At 35.5% G+C, this 21,486-nt stretch overlaps 1 protein-coding gene across 7 annotated transcripts; it reads left to right on the top strand.

Annotated features, from left to right (window-relative positions):
- On the top strand, positions 828–19,207 carry LOC109718191 (nodulin homeobox). Of its 7 annotated transcripts, none has more exons than XM_020244259.1 (19): positions 828–978; positions 3,044–3,169; positions 3,294–3,449; positions 3,864–3,947; positions 4,251–4,376; positions 8,241–8,414; positions 9,929–10,153; positions 10,643–10,774; positions 10,880–10,975; positions 11,078–11,239; positions 11,647–11,944; positions 12,028–12,150; positions 12,523–12,592; positions 12,920–12,974; positions 16,075–16,179; positions 16,319–16,762; positions 16,850–16,884; positions 18,141–18,513; positions 18,652–19,207. In XM_020244259.1, exons 1-18 carry the CDS (start codon positions 955–957, stop codon positions 18,496–18,498), a joined length of 2,793 nt encoding a protein of 930 aa, XP_020099848.1. In that variant the 5' UTR covers positions 828–954; the 3' UTR covers positions 18,499–18,513; positions 18,652–19,207. The 7 variants fall into 7 exon arrangements, with proteins under 7 accessions (XP_020099848.1, XP_020099853.1, XP_020099847.1 ...); XM_020244264.1 differs by lacking the exon at positions 18,652–19,207 and adding an exon at positions 17,727–17,772 and having other exon boundaries at positions 18,141–18,274; XM_020244258.1 differs by having other exon boundaries at positions 18,141–19,207.

Genomic DNA, 21,486 nt, shown 5'->3' with positions numbered 1-21,486 from the left:
TTTAATACCCTGTGGTTTAAAATGTATCGAGTTAGTACCCCGTGGTTTCTCACTTTATCACTTAAGTACCCTGTGGTTTTAATTTTGTATCAAGTTAGTACCCAATAGTTTTTTAAATCACAAGGTACTAAAGTGATAAAGTGAGAAACCACAGGGTACTAACTTGATACACTTCAAACCACAGGGTACTAAAATGAAAAAGTGTGAAACCACAGAGGATTTTTTTTGAAGTTTTCCCTTTTTTAAATTTCAAAAAATAAAAAAAATTATATGGCCCGGCCTGTGCCCTAGGTGACCAATGGTCGTGTTGTGCTTTGGGTGTAGTAAATTCTGTCCGGAACGACCTGACCCGAATTTGGGGCCGGGCCAGGCCAGATGTAGGCCTGTTTTCGGCCCGAATAGTGCGGCCCGTGCAAGCCGGCCCACATCACCCCCCTACGCCACGTTGGGATGTCAATATGTACGAATATTCAAAATTTTTATTGAATTTGAATCCGAAGGGGATGATGGGTTTACTCGATACTAAAATCATATCGAATACGAAAAATAAAAATCCGACATATTTAAATTCGAGTATAAATTTTGTTCGTATCAGATCTGAACCCGAACATGACGCGAACCTGAATTGATTTTACATTACATAGCATATATAAATATTTAATATTATATTTAAACTTATATTTTAAATATAAGTTATAATAAAAAATAATTATTTTAAGTTCGGATTTCAGATTTGAATGTAAATTTTTAAAATCTGCGGGATTTGGATTGAATTTTTAGTTTTGGACAGACCTAGCGGCACGTGAATAGGGGGTGATTGGTGAAGTGTGAACCCCACCACCTCGTGCGTTCGCCTGCGTGTGCAGCGTCCGCGATCTCTCTTGCTCCTTTCCGCCTTGCTCATCCAGCGCGGGCGGCAGGCCCGGAGTGCTGACTGCTGCTGAGCTCGACGCCATGGCCGACGAGAGGACCTCCAAGGTCAGCTCGTCTCCGCATCTCCTGCCACTCTTTTGCTTGCTTTGATTACTCAACATTTAGGCGCCGAAATAATTATGGTTATGTTTAGGGTATCTCTTGCTGGCCGGATTTTCTGAACGGTCGGTCGATATCTTTATGCCGTTCTTGAATTTCTCTTGGCATTGCTGTATGTGTTGTTGATTAGGCTATTGTGCTGATCTTTTTTAAGTCGCTCTGGCTTGTATTAAAGCCAAATATACTTGGGAAGAGAAAAGAAGAGAAAATGGCTCGCGACGCAGATTCCGATAGCTAGGGATTCATCAATCGACACCGCCGTGGAGTTGGAGGGTGTTGGAGGGGTATATGGGGCGGGACATAGGGGTGAAAATGGTCGAATATTGTCGGATTTTTGACAAAATCATATTCGCATTCATATATATATTTTTTTCAGATGCAGATATGTGTTGGATGCTAAATTTTTGTTACCATGTCCGCTAAAAATGAAGTCGGATTTGTATTATGATATTATTCAGATGATAATATATACTAATATGCATATATAAATATGAACTAAAATTTGAGTGAGTAAGACACACAATATATAATTAAAAGTTCACATTCGTGTTCAAACCCTCGCATGCCTATAATTTATTCAATAAATGTAATACTTTAACAGACATAAATGCAATTTTAACATGAAATCCTTAGTAAAGCAAACAAAGAACACCGCTGAAAATAACTTTATCTTCCTACAATATATTAACATCCCTCTTATCTCTAAGGGGTGAAAACGGTCGAATACAATTGGATTTTTAAGAAACCGTATGCACATCCATATTTTTTTTGATTTTTTTTTTCAGATGCGAATTTGGATACGAATATATGTCAAATGCTAAATTTTGACAACCGTATCTGCGTCCTATCGAATCAGGTGTCGGATTCGATCGAAGTTTATCCTAACAATTTACACACCTAGTGGGACATATGTTGGTGAGACGGGCATAGCGGGGTATCCCTCCTGCTAATGATCTTGCATCCCTATGCAGGGATATGTATAAGCAATTTTATCAATTATAAACTAAATGCGGTCTGTTGTTGCCCTACCACTGATGGTCGTATTCTGTAAACTGAGATCAAGTCGGCCAAATTCTTGCTTTGATTTGTTGGCACAATCCTTTTCTACACATTTGCGAGCGTTTTTGAAGGTAATGTTCTAATGGAAAGAAGAGGAGATTGGTTCATGATGACAGCCACTATGTAGTAGGACGGATTGCTAGTATAATGACACCATGCATCATGCATCATGAGCGAAAAGGATTGTTAGAGATAGGTTTAGATTTCTTTGTGAATCAGGACAGAAGCATCTCATGTATCTATTGGAACATCAAAATTTTTTTATTTTGGGAATTTAGCCCTAATTACATAGGATGTTTAAAAGTTCTCCTTTTTCCTTTGTCGTGATTCGTTATTAGTTTCCTCAAGATTGACTATGGTATGATAATCAATTGTAAACCATTCACACTTGTAAGAGACTTCTGAAATTTGTGTTGTGCTCCAGTTAAACCCCTGAAGCCACATTATTGTTAGAAGGCTTGGATAAAAATCACATTTTGTTTGAGTAGCTTGGCTTGATGCTTAAATTATTCAATTATGGTGGTAATTGTACTACATCTTACCCTCAAACCCCACATTGCTTGGAGCTTGTGCACCCTTTAGTGTTCAAAAATTGCTAATTAACAAATAGAGCTATATATTAAACTTTAACGTGTAGTAAACTTCTATGTTGTGACAATCTTCAAACTTGATGGGATATTTTGACGTTTTTATTATTATTACTTCAGCTGTGCACTTCAGCTGGTGCTAAGTTTAATATTTTCCAATAAAGCATGTAATCAGCTCATCAAACAGTCAGTTAAAGTTAATTTACTTTCCCTTTGTTTCCTTATTTAAATGTTGATTATTGTCGTTTTAAAAATGCAAGCATAAATGGGAACACTTTTCATAAGAACTTCAAAACCTAATTTTATAAGTTATTTGTATTTTCTAGTGATTGGTTACAGTTGTAATTTCTTGTTTGTGTGACCAGAACATTGACATAGTTACAGCTGTTCAAGAACTCAATGAAATGTCCTCTAGAGAGCTCAGCAAGTCGCTGAAAGAGTCTGAAAATTTTACAGTGCAGTACACAACAAGAGATGGTTTTGTCAAGCAAGTAATTTCTCTCTCTCTCTGTGTGCATGCGTGTGCACGCGCTCGCGCGCGCTCTCTGATTACTGTCTTTTTATCTACTTCTTCGTCATTACTTTTTTTATTCCCTGACATCAGTGTTCTTTTAGATTGATATGGAAAAACTTGCCTCTTCTCTTCCTCTGCACCTTATGGCTGTCATCTTGTCACCCGATAGAGATACAAAAATGGCGTATCTGCTTCGTGGTATTCGTCTTTTGCATACTTTGTCTGAATTGGCAACGCGGCATGCTAGACTTGAGCAGGTACGTCTTCACCTAGCCATATTCAAGTATAAGAATGTAACTAAAGATGAATTTACTAAACATGTCCTTTGTCATTGTCATGGGAGGTTTCCATGTGATAACTTCAGCTTTCAGTTGCTAATTCTGCTAGTGGTTGGCATCACTAGTCTATAAGTAAATTTAGTCATCATCCATCCTTTCTACATTTTGATGGTTGTTTCAAATTAGATTGAGAACAATACGCCATTTGGTACCTTTAAACTATCATTGCCCACTTAATGGGCTCTTTCTTCTTGTAAAAATGTTTGCCTAATAGATGGTTCAAAGTGTAGGATCACTTTGGGTTCCATCTCTTTCCAATTTGATACTCTTCACGCCATAGGAATTAAATTTTTATACCAATTGCCGTGCTTCTAATGTATGATTTTTCTCCAGGTTCTCCTTGATGATGTCAAACTATCTGAACAAGTACTGGACCTGGTCTTCTTCATTTTGATTGTTCTTGCACATCAAAAGCAGGTTCAAACCTCTGCAAACAAAATCACGATTACTATAACAGATTGGTTATTGGGCCTATTTGGCCTCGTTAGAACTCTGCAGAAGTTTTATTTGAGTGCAACTGTTTCAAGGAGAACTAGTTTCTTTCTCTTTATTAAAATCTCCTTAATAGCTTCTCATTATAGTGTAAGCAGAAGCTTCAAATTGAGTGTTTGCTTTAGGGCCAAAAAGCTCATTTTTCTGTCAAAGCCAGAGCAAACTGACAGTTACATCAGGTTCCTTATGAAATTTCCAATAACTTTTTTTTTTTTTCCCATAATTTAGGACAACCATCTTGGCGCATCCCCTTTTTTGCATTCTGCACTCGTAGCCTGCAGTCTCCACCTTCTAACAAGTTATCTTTCATCACAATGGCCTGATCTTGTTCATGCTTTACTAGCGCATCCGAAGGTATAAGTTATGCAAACTGTTGCTTGCAACAACTTCAACCCCGATTGTTATTCGAAATTTCCCTTTTCCTGTTAAGTGTTGTCAAAGTTTGTGAAGTTGTCTTTTCAGTGCTTTGTCTATGGTATTGTTCTTCATTGTAGAATATGTACTGCCTTGACTTTTTCTTGACGATGAAATTATCGTGAGTGTATACACAAACACAATAAACTTGGTTGTTTTACTGCATGCATTAAAAGATGGCAAAATATATAACCAAGAATTTGGATTATTTATAGGGCCAAAGCAAATTGATTGCTGAAAAAAGGACTACCAATTAACTATATTTTCTTGTTGTAGATCAAAGAATTAGGTATTAAAGGGTTTATTTTGTTTGTTTTCTTTCTAAATGTTTTACATCAAGTGCATCTCATTTGTGTATATATCAGGACCTTTTACGTAGTTTGGTTGCTTCATGTTGAGCTTGCAATACGTAAAGAAACAAAATGGGACCAGAACACACAATGCCAACAGGTGTTTGGATAGTGAGTGTGAATTTACAGTGGGGAATCATTGACTCGTCCAAGGAGCAAAATGTGAGTTTGAACAGAAAAAAAAAGGAGATAAAGGAAGAGAAGATAAATGTATGTTAAAGTTTAACTAAGCTGTGCTGGGATAGTTTGAGGGAAGCAAGGAGAAAAAAGTAAAAACGAGAAAGGACCAGTTGTACCTGGACGAGAACTCAACAAGAACCCCAAATCCAGATCTTGTGTCCTGAAGGTGCATTTCAACCCTGGATCACACGAAGTGGTGAATTTATGTTCTAATTTTATTTGTTAGGTTACACAAAAAGAAATTTGATTCACAAGATAAATAATAAAAAGAAATCAAAACGTACGAAGAAGGGGAAAGGTGAGTTTTAATTAGGATATAAAATAACTTATCCAAAAATGTAATGGAAGGGATGTTAATACACAGATGAGTTCATCTTGGCATAACATTCTTAACAGCAAATCTAATTTGGAGACTAGTTTGGCATCAAATCCACCTCAGACGATCTATAGAAATGACCCATTCATAGCAGTTTTTAGATAGAGAATACGCTATTTTTGACTGTTTGTTTTTGGAAGCATGCTTCCTAATTGTTGTACTTTAATTATTTATTTGTTTAACAAAATCTATACTAATTAACAGAAAAAGAAATGTTAAGTGTGTGCATGTGCATGTTGCATGCAGATGTGTTATCAACAAGTTTCTATGTACATATGAATGTATATATATAGAGTCCTGCTTTGGTGCTTTTAAAGGCACCAAGAACTTGGTGCTTGTAAGTTTTCCACCGTTAGATTTATCCCTTTGACCAGTTCCACCCAGATCATGCTATTTCACCAACCACCCACTCAACCCTAGGGGACCAATATCATCCTAATGCTCCAAATTTTCATCCAAAGGCCAAAAATTCACAAGCACTTATTACTTGGTAGTTTTAAAAGCATAGGAGCTCAATTATATATATATATATAGAACTAGGCTACTATACTATCGATAGCACGGAGCGCTCCGTGCTACCAAGTTGTTTTCGATGATGCGGCTTCCAAATCGACGATCGGCTCCGTTAGACTTNTTGGATGCTTGCTTGGCCCAAGAGGTCAAGAGAGTTAAGCGTGCTAGGACGACAGTAGTCTTAGGGTGGGTAACCCCTGGAAAGTTGGGGTGTCATTTTTTTTCTTATATTTAATTATTTAATAGTTAATTAAATTTATAATATTTATTATCTTCATATATATATAGAACTAGGCTAGAATACTATCAATAGCACCAAGTTATTGGTGCTATTAGTTTTTTAGCCCTTGGATTAAGAAATGTACGGTTAGGATGATGTGGGCACTCTAAGGTTGAGTGGATAGTTGGTTGAATAGTATAATCTAACGGGTAAAAATAATCAAAGGGTTAAATCTAAAGGTGAAAAACTCGATAGCACCAAATCCTTGGTGCTATCGATAGTACCCCAGCCGGACTTATATATATATATATAGAGTCCAGCTATGGTGCTTGTAAAAGCACCAAGCACTTGGTGCATGTAAAAGCAACAAGCACCAAGTACTTGGTGCTTGTAAGTTTTTTACCGTTAGATCTACTTCTAGGCTCATTTTCAACCATTAGATTATACTATTCAACCAACCAACCACCCACTCAACCCTAGGGGGCCCACATCATCCTAACCGCATATCTCTTAATACAATGGCTAAAAATCTACAAGCACCAATAACTTGGTACTTCTAAAAGCATAGGAGCCCAATTCTATATATATATATGAACTAGGCTGGAATACTATCAATAGCACCAAGTTATTTGTGCTATTAGTTTTTTAGCCCTTGGATTGAGAAATGTGCGGTTATAATGATATGGACCCCCTAGGGTTGAATGGGTGGTTGGTTGAATAGTATAATCTAACAGATAAAAACAATTAAAGGGGTTAATCTAACGGCAGAAAACTTGATAGCACCAAGTGCTTGGTACTATCGATAGCATAGCAGCCGGACTCTATATATATATATATATATATATATATTATTTATTTATAATAGAGTGGGCTGGTATGCTTATGGAAGCACGGAGCCCTCCGTGCTTCCAAGTTGTTTTCGATATTCGGACTTTCGAATCGACGATCGGCTCTGTTAGAGTTGATCTAGACTATTTGAAGTAACTACAAATAAATTTTGTGATTTTTCGATATCATTTGCCTATGATCGAAGGGGCTCAAAATCAATAATTTAATGGCCGCTGGTGAGCCGGTTGTAAGTTTAACGGTGTAGAAATATCCAAATCACATGAAATTTTGATAGAAAATTCTTTATATCATATAAAACAAGATCAATAACTTTGATATAAAATTTTAATGTTGTATCATCATATTTTGTAAGATTTTTATTTTCAGCCGTTGATTTTGAGCCATTTCGATCACTAGGCAAATGATATCGAAAAATCGCAAAATTTATTTTCTAGATACTTCAAATACTCTAGATCAAGTCTAACGGAGCCGATCATCGATTCGAAAGTCCGAACATTGAAAACAAAGTGAAGCACGGAGCCCTCCATGCTTCCATAAGCATCCTAGCCGCACTCTCTCTCTCTCTCTCTCTCTCTCTATATATATATATATATATATATGCATGCACTAATGTATGTGTGTACTATATGTGTTATATATATGTGTTTGTGTGGCGTGCACATGCCATGAGTTTCTCAAAGTACCATATCTGTACAATTCTCCTAATATATACCAACTATAGCCTTTTTGGGTCCCTGCCCTTATAGGACATGTTTGTTTCACCGAAACTGGACTTTGGGTTGAAGTGGACTTTGGATTGAAGTAAAGTTTAGTTAAAACTATTTCTTCCCCATTGTTTGTTTCGTAGCTGTGGAAGTGAAGTTTCATTAGTTCTGCTGATTGTTTGGTAGAGAGTGTATGATGTAAAACTATAATTTATGTATAAATAATAAATAATTTAATAAATAAAAATAATATAATTATATTTTTATATAATTATAATTTAATTTAAAATAATTAAATTATTTTTTTATACATAAATTATAGTACTACAACAATAAAATTATTAAGTAAAAAAATTATTAATACTTAATTAATCAATTTCTATCCTATTTTAATTGTACAAACTAAATAAAGAAAATATTAAAACTTAATTAATCAATTTTTGTCATATTTTAAATATGCCAACTGAATAAAAGAGTAATTAGTACCATAATTAAATATATTTAAATATAACTATCTTTACCTAGTATATTATTTTATTATTTTTTTGTCACCTCCTTTCACCGTAATTGACTTCGGCCCACGATGGGCCAAAATCAATTATGCCGTTTCAGGTTAACTCGAGTTTCGACCGTAACTTTTTTACGGTGAGCCAAACAACGGAAGTAATCGTTTATGGCGAAAACGACTTCCCCCCTCTTCACTTCCACCCCACTTCCACCCAAACAAACATGCCTATACTGGGGCGAGTGGATGTAGCCCAAGTTCATTATGATCTTGGACGACAGGTTGAGTATACAAGGCATTATTTACAGCTCGCTATATTTGAATTATAAAGTCAACTAAGATTCAAGAAATCCTGTTAGTACAATCCTCCTGATGTCATTGTGGAACTGGAATTTTTACAATTCGATTTAATGTATGTATGCTTAACTTGTGAACCCATTAGATGTTTCTGGCATTGCACAAATTTCTACAGCTCGTATATGTTTGTGTATTTTCATATAAGTCAAACATTTTTACTTTAATAACTGGTAACAAAAATAAACACCTGTGCATAGCATCCATATTAATTAATGGCACATGTGTGGCACACATCATGAACCCAAGGCAGGTTTTGAACCTTACACCTCATTTGATACTGTTGCCTTTTTTTTTGTTTCCTTAAACACAAATACATGCGATAGCGTGTGCAAGTGGATAATAAACTACTGTCATTTCACATATCTACGGTGCTTCTTTTGGCAACAAAAGAAATGTAAACTTAGTAGTAACTTCCTTTTTTTTTCGTTAATTCATTTTTTTTGAAGATGATGCCATTCCATATCCAAGCGTTGTACTTCACAAGCTAACTTGCAATGATAAGAATAGGAATTCCATTTGCCAGTTCAATCCAATTACATAGAAGCAAGAATTTAAGTGCCATAGCAAGGGGAGCTCGCAGGCCGTCAGGCACGGTACGACATTGTGCGCGCTGTATCGTACCAATGTACACTGGTTACAAAAATACCCATGTGCCGACACACTATAACATAAAATATTAAAATTTTTTTGGCACCAATATATTCTATTTGCTTATTATATAATTTTATCTAATCTTTTTCACTTTATGGAAATAAGTATTTGTTAATTTCAAAGAAAGAGGACGTTGAGCCGTGCCATCGACATAGGGTTCATATTGTGCTGATGCCTTATCAGCACGTTACGGCACAGTGGGCACGGCCCGTGCCGATAGGGACTTAAAACCTTGCATAGAAATTGTGTTTTAAAAAAATGCCACCGATACCTAATGAGGCCTACTTATTTACTTTTTTAATTTGTCTACACTGCTCATGTTCTAAATAGTTATATGCAATCAATAACACCTCCGTTGAAATTCATGCTAATAATAATTCTGAAAAACTTGAAAAAAAAAACTTGAAATTTATAAGATTGATAGTCTTTAAATTAATTCAAGGTACTCTTTTCTTGATTAGTTTATCTTGTACTTTAGGCAATTGCTAGCACCTTGCTGAGCTTGTTTCCATGGTCATCTTGAATCACAATTGATGGCGTGCGTGCGCAAAGGGAGCTTTACACTTGATTCGTGGCTTGTACTTTAGAGGCATTACTTTGACAGCTCATATTTATTTGTTTAGCCACATTCTTTTCCTTGTTTCTTGCATGCTTTCAGTGCATGTGTGCTTCAACATCTAGTTTTTCACCTCTGGTGTATATGAAATTTTTTTTTTTCTAATTTTAATCGTATTGCTATGTCTCATTTATTGCACTGATGGTTTAGCATGATTTGTTTCTTTCTTAGGTTGATATATTCATGGATGTAACCTTCAACAGTCTGCACGAAGATATTAGGATTTTGAGGACCAAGCTGTCAACTTTAACTGATGAAGTCTTACTCGACAAGTCTAGTCTTCCGGCTGCTTTGAGGACTGCTCATTACATCTGTCAACAATGTGAGGCTTCATTGCAGTTTCTTCTGTCGTTGTGCCAACAGAAATCATTCCGCGATCGTGTCCTTAGAAACAAGGTGAAATCGAACAATGTGCAGAATTCTTATTTTTGTTCGACTTCGTATGTAGGGCCTCTTTGGCCCGGCTGGATTTTTTTTGCACAAATGATGTCCGAGTTGACCTATAAGCAATAAAAAGTTTTTTGTTAAAGTATCCATGACAGCTTTTGTTGTAGCAGAAGCAAAATCTTCAATTTGGAGATTTCTGCTTTTGGCATTCAGAAGCTCATTTGAGCTTCTTGCTAGACTGAAAGCTCCAGATTTTTAATTGGCCAAAAACTTGGCTCTTGAACGTTTCTAGTTTTCTACATTTATAAAGTGGATAGCTCATTTGGGACCCAGCCTAAGCAGGCTTTTTCTGAAGATGGGGAAAAGCACAATTTTTAGTAAAATGGATTTATGAGCAGAATGAGATTTATGAATATCTTTTATACCATGCTGCTTTTCAACATTGCTATTCAAGTGTATACTTAATCTTATTGAACTAACTCTTTAAATATAATGCAGGAACTGTCTAAAAACGGTGGCATTCTATCACTGGCTCGAACAGTTTTAAGGTTGAGCGTTCCAGAATGCCTTAAGGAGTCTTCTGATGTTGTTTCTGCTGTTTCCAGACTGAAGGCAAAAGTTCTATCTATTGTAAGCTTTATCGAATTGCATCATTATATCTAATACGAACTGAGAGTTAATAATAAGCTACTAGTTCTATTTCTCTCTCTCTCTCTCTCTCTCTCTCTCTCTCAGTTGCTGCAGCTCTGTGAAGCAGAAAATATCTCTTACCTTGATGAGGTCGCTGGTTCCTCAAAGAGCAAGCAATTGGGACAGTCTGTTGCATTAGAGGTGAGTTCTTTTGCTCGGAGATAAATTACTAATTATTATGCCTCATATGGAACTTCTTACATTGCCAAAATAATATTTGTTTTTAATGCCCCATGAATGCAGTTTCTTGATTTGCTGAAAACCCAATTCAGAAGAGAAGGAAAGCAGCCTGCCACTTCTCATGAGAGGAGTAATCCGAGGGGTTTCCTGCTCATAAATGCACTGCGTCTAGTTGACATATTCTCTGATGACTCAAATTTCCGATGTCCTATTATGACTACTACCGTATAATAGACATCCAAATCTTGCTGTAATTTTTCTTAGGGTTATCTGCACCAAGGGCTATCCAGCCATTTCGCGAGGTTTCACTTCCATCCCAACCTTATATATGTTATAATTAAGTCCTTGTTGGTAGATTGTGTAGACCCACTTGCATCCGACGTGGGAATTTCTGTTCAGATGGTGTGGACAGTAGACCCAAATGCATCCCACCTGAGTCGATGGAGCTCTGTGGTTGTAGTACAACTAGAAGGATTTGATTGCATTAAATACGAAAGTTTAGGCGCAAATTGTAACGATTGAAAGGTCTGGGACCAAAGTGAAACCTCATGCAATGGTTGTTTAACCCTTGTGCAACTTACTCTTATCTAAAATCTGATTTATCTTCCAATTTGTAATCTTGTTTTTTCCAGGTTCCTTTTCTTACTGAAATTTTAGCTGTTCCGAATGAAGAGTTTGTTGGCAGTTGGTGCTCTGAGAATCTGCGAACAATCGAAGAAGATGCTAATCTAGAATACGACCCACTTACTGCAGCTGGCATTGCACTGGTTTCTCTTGGAGAATCAACTTCTTTTCTTTTGACTGAAACTAATTATGTATGCCCTTTTATTATAAATAGCATGCCTTCAGTTACGTATGCCCAACAGAGGACTTCATGTTTGGTCAAAATAATAGCAAATCTCCATGTTTTTGTTCCTAACATATGCAAAGGTCAGATATCTTACTCGTTATGGTCAAAGTGTTCACTCATTTCCTGTATATGCAGCTAATCAAGTTCTATTGCTGTAAAACAGAACAAGAAAGAGATTTGTTCCTTCGCGAGTTCCACAATTACTTGCTCCAAGAGAAGCCTGAATCTTCCACATATGTCCCAAATTCCTATTTACCGAGGGCTACCTCAGTTTATAAAAACTTATGTACAGTTATTTTACCATCCTCTTGGTTAAGTATATGGCTTTTTTTTTTTTGCAGAAAGAAAAAAAGAAGAAAATCTTTCATTTTTGCAACTACAGCTCACTTTCAATTTTTGCAACCAAACTGCTTCTCCACCAGAGGGTTCTGTACTTAAAAATTGTGAACTAATTGTCAAAAATAGTGCAACATGCTTATGTAGTGCAAGTGTTATATGGTCGGTTAAGGGCTATAATTGCAAAATGAAGGGGTGTCCTGTTATTGCAAATTGACCAAAAAAGTTTTTTTTTTTTTTTGTGCGAAAATGTGGGAGTATTTGCTCTTAGAGTTGTCACTACTATTTTCCCTCATTTGAATTTGTAAATGTGAATGTGCAGGTTCGCTGTTACTGTATGCGAAATCTTTGATACCTAACCTCTTGATTGAGGATGATGTCCAACTCCTAAGGTGACATGAGCAATTTTTCATCAAGAAAGTTTTCTTTTGTTGCTCATTTCCTTTTTCTTTACCAACAAAAGAAATAAAGTTTAGTGTACATATTATTTTCCTAACCTTTCATTCAAGATGGACTCTGTAGAGAGCTTTTCCCAGAAAGCACTCTTCTCTAAAGAAATCACATCAACAAAATTGAATACATTATCAGAAGTTAGAGTTGTGCTGTATTAGGAGAATTGCATAAATATGTTTGGTCTATTATTTTTATTTTTATTTTTAGTGATTCGATTGTTATAAATCAAATGTTGCTGTTTTTCATTGCTGATAGTTCTTTTGCAGGATATTTACTGATACACTTCAGAATTTGACTCATCTACAGGTTGGAGAAAATCTTGTAAGTATATCTAACCGTAATTGTACCGTGATTAACTTCATCTGATATTAATTTGTATGAGCCATACCATTTATTGTGCCTCACACATCTTTGAAATTTACTGCAAAAATTGAAACTGGTTATAATTTGCATTAAACGTATCTGGATTACTTGCAATTAAATGTATCTATATGGTTTTGATTACATACCATTCAGAATGATCAACAAAATAAGTTTAATTCTTCGGCTTTGACATTGTAGTTGTTCTTCTTTATTGAGAAACAAATGTAAAGCAAAAGAGAAGGCTCCTTGACTGTAATGTTCTTGATAAAATATTAGTGAGTCCTAATTATTTTTTTCCCTAAATCTTCCCTTTTTATCTATATATTTTCCTTTCAATTTTTACAGTCCCAATTTCTTTTTAGTTCACAGTAAACAAAAATAAACACATTCTATTCCCCCACTATAATTATGACTTTCGTTCAATTGCGATCCAAATTCCGCAATTTTTCGTGATAATTTTTGTATATATATATTTTTTTGCCCAATTGATATTTCTGATGAACCTAAAAGCTTTTATTCTTTTTTTAAACTTCATTTATGTCATATCCCGAATAGTCTTTTTTTTTTTTTCTAATTCAGAAAAATTAATAAAATCCAGAAAATACTGCAAAAATATAAAATTTTTTTGAAATTCAGAGAATTTTTCAGTGTTTCTAGAAAAACTTTGACTCAATTTTTGTTTTTCTTTATGCCCAATTTGATATATCCGATGAGCCTAGAAGCTATATTTATTTTCTAAACTTCTTGGATTACTCTAAAGCCTTATTTATTTTTCTTGTTCCATCTTATTCCAACGTTGAATTTACCTGATCAGTAGGAATGTTGGCACCCGCCTTAATTCATAAGTGAATTGCACGTTAATCTGATTGATCATTCTCATGAGGCCGACCCACTTTTAGCCGCCTGACTGTCAATGCAGCTATTGCTTTTGCATGAACTACATTAGGATTTAACCGAATGCAAGAGGAAAGTATTAAAGAGTTTATCTGCAAAAACATTATGAAAATGATTGGATTCAGTAAGAATTTATTGACTGTAGCATCCCCCTGGTCCCTGCCCTTGCCCAACACCCCCACACACCCACCCACAACACCACCCCCCCCACATTAAAAACAAAAAAAAAGAAAAACAATTCGTAGGATATTGTGAACTGCCCTAATGCCACTTATAGCTTTGACCAAACTGCGGCATGGCTGCTCATGCTTGATGTTATAATCTTAGGTCATGTAAACTCATTGTTAGTTTGCCACTGTTGCTTCTGATTAAAATTCAGTCATAATTTCACGTTCAGTCTCTTCTAGAGTCTTAAAGTTCAAGTTTTGGAAGTTTTAACAGTTTCATTGTAGTTAATTCTTGTAGTTCAGACTAAAAAATTTAGAAATTCAAAGATGAAGTCTAGTACAAGAGCAAAGAAACAAATTTCTATAAATTTGGAGATAGGTCCTTTTTTCTGTCTATTTTAATAGTTTCATTGGTCTTGAGCCCTCTTGGACTGGCGCTTTTGCCAATAATTGAGAAAATGCACCTTGATTTTTGTTATCAGGTTTTGTCATGAATGTTCGAAGTCAAATACTTCCACAAAGTTATAACTTTAAAATTGCAAGTAACAAATTTCTGCATTGAAATCTGAAAAGTGAAAACTCATTTTGTGGAACGAATAATTTTCCATTGCATACTTAATAGGAATAACAATGTAAACAACTAGGAAAAACTACTGTTCATTTAAGCATTATTGAGAATCACATAGGTCTTATAGTGTAAAATATAACTGTTATATGAACTATAGTTAAAAGAGGCTAAAACTTTTGTAGAAAAACGAAGTAGCTTTCTAAGAACAAATAAAATGAGGTTTCTCCTATTGAAAGTTAGATCTTTGCTTGAGCTTGTAGAGCCCCGTGTTAGGTCTTTAACAGGTTCTGTTCTGCTTTGTTGTCATCGAATAAGTTTTGTCATCCGAAAATCTTTTGTTTACTAGAATTTTGACCATGCTTGCTAGCATTGTTGGAGAGAGAAATTCAATCTTCTAGTAGGTGTTCGTGGGCTCATCGTTCAAAAGTCTCAAGCTGTGCAATTTCTAGGCAAGCAATATTGTGCTAAAAATAATTTCTCAGCCCTCCCTTCTAGTTGGAACCTTATGAAAGAAATCCTTAAAATGCTGATTGATCTAAATAGATCTTACATCTACTATTTGCATCATGCAGAAAATCCAAAAAATTTAGTACAATTTATTGTAAAACCCAAAAACTTCCCACCAAATTTATATAAATTGTTTTCTTAACTAGTTCTGAGCATTAAATTGCTAAAGTATTTGAAACCAAATATTACGTAAGGTGCTTCTTGAAGGTTGCTCTCAGCATTCCTTTGCCACTCCACATGTTCTAAATGAAGGGTCTGTTTTGCCTGACTGAAACTTTTGTAGAAGTTTGGCTTAGAGCCGTTCGAAGAAGCACTAACAGCTTTTTTAAGTAATACTGTTTTATCAGCTTCTCACTGCATTGGAATCAAGAGCTGCATTTGCGGCCTAAAGGCTCATTTTAGCTTCTCGTTGTAGCAAATGCTTCAGACGTTTTGTCACACCTTGTTTTTAAAGCTATTGCTTTCTAGAGCAGGCAAAAAAAAAAAAAAATCCTGAAGCCCAGCTGAGCAGTCAGTAAGCGAGTTGTGCATAAGTAGATAGAATATTCTGCACTTAAATTCCCTATAATTTGTATGGCACAAAGTCAAGCTGACCTAAGATCATTTGTGTTTCCTTCACGTGCCCTCTGTGTAGTCATATTGCAGAAGCACGAGTTCATTCCTTTGGTTTTGTGCATTCTAAAGTGTTCTAGATCATGACTAGCTGATTTGATGTTCAGTTTAGGGCGGTGATTCACATATGTTGATTCCATTGTAAACATCGTAAATGTACGCAGATCAATAAACGTTTACTGCTATTTGTGATGTGCTTATATTGGCTTTTTATTTGTTTTTTCCTTTTTGCTGCGTTTGTCTATTTGGATATGTACAGTGACCCCCAGCACTATTTTTACTATAGCTAACTTCATTAATGATGGTTTAGGCGGCCAAAGATGAAGGCAATCCAGATGATGGTGTTGAAACTATAAAGCAATCTTTACCAAAACTATCAAATTCTCCTGACTCCAATTTCAACAAAATTCACAAGGTAATTTCTGAACGGTTTTTTGCATATATTGGTAGGGTTTAGGGTTTAGGGATCATCAATTTCGCAATTGCTACATTAAGAGGGATAGTTCTTTCAATTTGGCGTTGTTTCTAATTTTAAATAAAATTGATGCTGAAAGGATATTCAAGATGGAAGTGGTAAACAAGAGACTTTAAATCTTGGAATTGACGTTGCAAGAGATCCTGCCAAAGACCTGCCTAACGATTTTGAGGTCAATCAAGCTACCAACAGAAATAAATATGGATCTTTTAGGAGCATAGAGAAAGAGATTTGTAATGTCGAAACAAACAGTGTGGAGCTCAATGGTGGCAAAATGGATCTTGATGTGATACCCCATGGTGGCGAGTGTGCCAAATCAGGAGAGTATATGAAAGAAATTGGCTTACAGGAAGATGAGAAAGCAGAAGCTACTCAAGGGGAAGAGAAGCAGCCGAGAAAACGAAAGCGTAATATTATGAATGATAAACAGATATCTGCTATTGAGGAGGCTCTTTTGGAAGAGCCTGAGATGCAGAGAAATGCAGCCTTGTTGCAGTCATGGGCAGATAAGTTGAGTAGCCAGGTATTGACATTAACAACTCTTATGTTTTTCTCTTTTACTATTACAATTTTTTTGTTTGATCACAGGATTGCTTATTACTTTTTCCAGGGTTCAGAAATCACTGCATCTCAACTAAAGAACTGGTAAAATCTAATATTCATAACATTACCTTAAATTCACCACTGGTCATAGAGTGGTAGTTCCTCCTTCTGGCTTGTTGTTTTGTTTTAATTAGATGCTCTCTCTCTCTCTCTCTCTCTCTCTCTCTCTCTCTCTCTCTCTCTCTCTCTGCGCGCTCTCTCATGCATGCACGCACACACGGTGTGGATGTCGGTGTGCTTGTGTTACTAGTGTGTGGCTTGCATGCATGCACACTTTATATATTGATTCATACTCATCATGGTCAAGTTACAGTAATGTAATCTTTACACACTTATAAGTGAAATCAGACAGCAAAATCTGTAAAAGTGAGATGTAAATGGTAAATTATTTGGTGTGATCTTCAACAGCAAAATCTGTAAAAGTGAGATGTAAATGGTAAATTATTTGGTGTGATCTTCAACATCTAGAGGGTTTATACTTTATGTACTTAAAAATCATAAGGTTTGGACACCCAATTTTTATAATTCCAACATCGAATACTGCCCCTTATTTGAAAAATTATAGATCATTGATGTGTTTTTTGGTGCCTCATAAACAGGTTTTCACACTTAACAACATGTATTATGATAAACTACATTCGTAAATGAACTTTGTGGTGAAGTTTTGTTTTAGATTACTGAACTTCAGTTTGTTTTAGTCAAGGCAATCAAACTTCAATTACTGTTTTAATTAGGTTATGCCATTGAATTTCATTTAATTTTCTCATAAAAGGATGATATGATAATTGAATCAGCCGTCACAGGATGATGTGATGATGACTTGTTAGCTGACTTACTGTGTCATCCCAGATGTATTATGATTCAATTATCACTTTTATCTTCAGGAAGTGATTTGACAGCTGTATCGGCTGGACACATTGTCACCAAGAGGTGAACTACTAGTTATCGCATTTTTAAGAAATGGTACAACAATTGAATCAGCTTTACATTATCGTTTTGTTCGGAAAGCTAAATAGAGGTCATAAAGTGATCTGACTGGAAGGGGTTAAAAAAAGTGTAGTGCCTCAAACAATTCGGAAGCTTGGTGACTTGCAAGAAATTTCACATTTAACTTGTATAACCATTGCTGTAATTTACCCTATTTATATAGGCATTTTACTGCTTTAGATCGCATGCAACAATTCATATTTCAATTTAGGGCCTCTGTGGCTTGATTTTGTCGCGCTCTCCATCATTGATCAATGTGTTTTACGATACTGCAAATTATTGCATGAGTTTCAACCATTCTTAAACTGCAGGCTGAACAATAGGAAAGCTCGGCTTGCTCGAGCAGCGAAAGAAGCCCGCCATCCGTCGGAAGCCGAAACTCCCGACAAACCGTCTGGACCCACGACCGCTCAGTTCTATGATTCCCCCGAGAGTGCTGGTGAAGAAAACTATGTACCCTCCACAAGAGCAAGCAATCATCCATCCGTGCTCAAATCCGCAAAAGCAGCAAGCGGAGAGGATAACAATGACATTATCCCTCAGCCGGCCGGACTCGCTCATGGAGTTCAACAGCTGAACAGCCCTGCGGCAAAATCTGCATCATTTAAACCAGACGAACCTTCTTCGTTAGTAGATAAAGAAAGTAAGGAAGCAGGAAAAGAACCTTGACTTTACCAACATAAGGTAACAGTAATGTAAAGCTACTGACAGGACAATTAAATCGCAAGTCTTGGGCATCAGTAATGTAAAGCTACTGACAGGATAAGTGGAACTAAATGATAGCCTGTTTTCATTGGTTCTGTTTGCTTCTCTATTTCCCAGATCATATGCAGGAGATGCAAAGCTGCAAAAAAATGGCAGCCAGAGGCGGAGTATTACATGCGGTACGGCTCACGCCATTACAGTCTTTCTGCAAAAGGTGGAATTAATCAGGATGAATTGATCCACTCCATTCAAGACCGGTTTGTGTGCGATGCCCAAAATATGCAAGCCAGTCTGCTACGCAATTTGCTGTCTGATCAATCATGGTAACATCAAAAGACTGGAATGTGTTGACAGCTTATAAACTATCTTCCATGCGATTCTGACAGGCTCACGGAGGGTCGTCTTTGGATGTATCATGTCGACCGGTTTAGTTAGAGTCGTAATCAAGGTTTTAATTGCCGAGACATGGGCTCATGTGCTGCTGAGTAGTGGTTATAGCTTACATACGGCTAATATTATATCCCTGTGGAAACTGACAATTTTTGTTTGGTTCGATCATTTTGATTGTAGATGGTTTGGTTTTAGTTCGAAAAACTTTCGAACCAAAGGTGTTGGACTAGTTTTGGATTGAAAAATTATAAAATTTGCTGGCTGTTCAATCATGCTTTCGAAAGTACAGGGGCTTTCATCTTTGTAAATCGTTTTTGATGATGGGATATTCAATTCGGATATTGGTTTCGTTAGATATGATCTACGCTATTGGAATTATTTAAAAGTCAAATTTTATAATTTTTTGACTTCATTTGCCTATTGATTGGGTAGCTTCAAAATGAACAATTGAAAAAAAAAAAAATTTCATAAAAAATAGTAATAAAAGATCCAAATTTTAAATTAGAAATATTTATCTTGTTATTGGTGTTAAGTATTAAAGTTTCATGTAATTTGGATTATTTTATACCGTTGAATTAAAAAATGTGCCACATCGACGGTTAAAATAGTCTCTTTTGAGATCTTTTGATCACTTGATAAATGATGTCGAAAAATTAAAATTATGAAATTTGTTTTCTAGATAAGTACTAATAGTGTAGATTATGTCTAATAGAGCTGATCGTCGAATCGGATGTCCTATTATTGAAAACCACTTACAAAGTATAAAAGCTTCTGCACTTTCAAAAGCACAGGAGACGTACTACGTAAGTTAATTCTAAGCTCAACTTTATAAATAAAAAAAAAACTTAACGAATTTGCTATACAAATTATAATTAAAAAAATTAAGTGTTCAAACCGGTTAAACAAATCGAAATCAAACCAAAATTTGTGGCTTGAACGAATTGGTGTTCGGATCCCATTGGTTTGGTTTTGATTACAATTTTTCTCAAACCGAATGATTTAATTTCAATTTATCTTGTAACGTCAACCGAATCCAACCATTCCCACACGAAAATGGGATTTTTTTTTTAATAACAATAAATCCTGATTGTTCTTTTGTAATCTATTGAGGAAATTTGTTATAAATTTTTTTAAAAAAAATCTAAAAGCGATATGAGAGTTGAGTAAATTAAGAGCGTACGTTTGGAGAAAGCCAATTTCATTAAAATTTTAAATGTGATTGCATGCGTAAAGCTTACAATGGATGTTAAAAGATTTATTCACTAGTGACAACTCATTGTATCAAATATTTCATTAGTTGACGAAATTAAAGAATTTGGGAAGTAATTTTGCACTAATTTGGTGGCAAATTTATTCTAAAAAATGAAAAAACAAGAGGGGAGAAAAATAAAAAAAAGAAGTTTGAAGTAAACTCTGGAATTAAACAAGCTTAAGCAACAAAATGGAACGAAATTCACTTGAACTTCAATATATTTGAAACAAAAGATTTGAACTTCAGATTTAATATTTATAAATGAATTCAGCTGTTCTTGTTATTTGAACGCGGTTAATCACACCATCAGTTCGTCCCTAACCTTTATCTGCTTTGCCAAGTTGGTCCCTAACCTTTTTAATTTTTGTTATGAGGTCTATAAGCTTTAATAGTTTTACTTGAGGGAAGTTCCAACTATCCAAATTCTTCTTAATTTTAATGAAATAGGTCATGTCAACTCTAATAAAGTATTGTCTATTGATATAGATCATAGTATAATCCGATCATTTCTTGATTAATATCGACACTGATTTTTTTTAAAATTTTTTACAAGAGTTTGGTGGCACACCTGATTTGATGCCATGAACATTGAATACTTTGAAAAAGACAGTAGTCGTTGCATATGTAGTAGGGATGATTGTAAATGCAAAGGACAATATCGGAAGCCATAAGATTGGGCTTAAAGTGATGAGCACGCATGTGAAAGAAGGTATTACAGAATAAAGCGAAAAAAACGAATAAGAGATTAATTAGGGACCGACCGTCCCTAGAGCAAGTGGCAAAGGGTTTGGTGGTTGGTACCCGAGGTCCCAAATTCGAGTTCTAGTTGATTCACATTTCTAGCTAAGTTTATTTCTAAATGAAATAAATGAAGCAGATAGCATGCTATCTATCTCTCTAAAAAAAAAAGGTTAATTGGGGGCCAATGGTGCAATTAATTCTCAATTCTAAGGACGAGTTTGATTAGCACTATTTATATTATATGAAAATTTAATATATTCTCAAAATTTTACTTTACCTGCTTAAAGTGATGGGCACGCATGTGAAAGAAGATATTACAGAATAAAGCGAAAAAAACGAATACGAGCTTAATTAGGGACCGACCGTCCCTAGGGCAAGTGGCAAAGGGCTTGGTGGTTGGTACCCGAAGTCCCAAGTTCGAGTTCTTGTTGATTCACATTTCTAGTTAAGTTTATTTCTAAATAAAATAAATGAAGCAGATAGCATATTACCTATCTCTCTAAAAAAAAAAAGATTAATTAGGGGCCAATGGTGCAATTAATTCTCAATTCTAAGGACGAGTTTGATTA

The sequence above is a fragment of the Ananas comosus genome, linkage group 12, assembly GCF_001540865.1.
Source record: "Ananas comosus cultivar F153 linkage group 12, ASM154086v1, whole genome shotgun sequence".
NCBI classification, from domain to species: domain Eukaryota; kingdom Viridiplantae; phylum Streptophyta; class Magnoliopsida; order Poales; family Bromeliaceae; genus Ananas; species Ananas comosus.
Note: the sequence above shows the minus strand (reverse complement) of the source record. Positions and strands in the feature narration are given on the sequence as shown.

Coding starts and splice junctions, on each gene's coding strand:
- LOC109718191 (XM_020244259.1), top strand. CDS start 955: ATGGCCGACGAGAGGACCTCCAAG. Junction 10,775..10,879: donor AGGCAAAAGTTCTATCTATT/GTAAGCTTTATC, acceptor TCTCTCTCTCAG/TTGCTGCAGCTCTGTGAAGC. Junction 11,240..11,646: donor GTCCTATTATGACTACTACC/GTATAATAGACA, acceptor TGTTTTTTCCAG/GTTCCTTTTCTTACTGAAAT.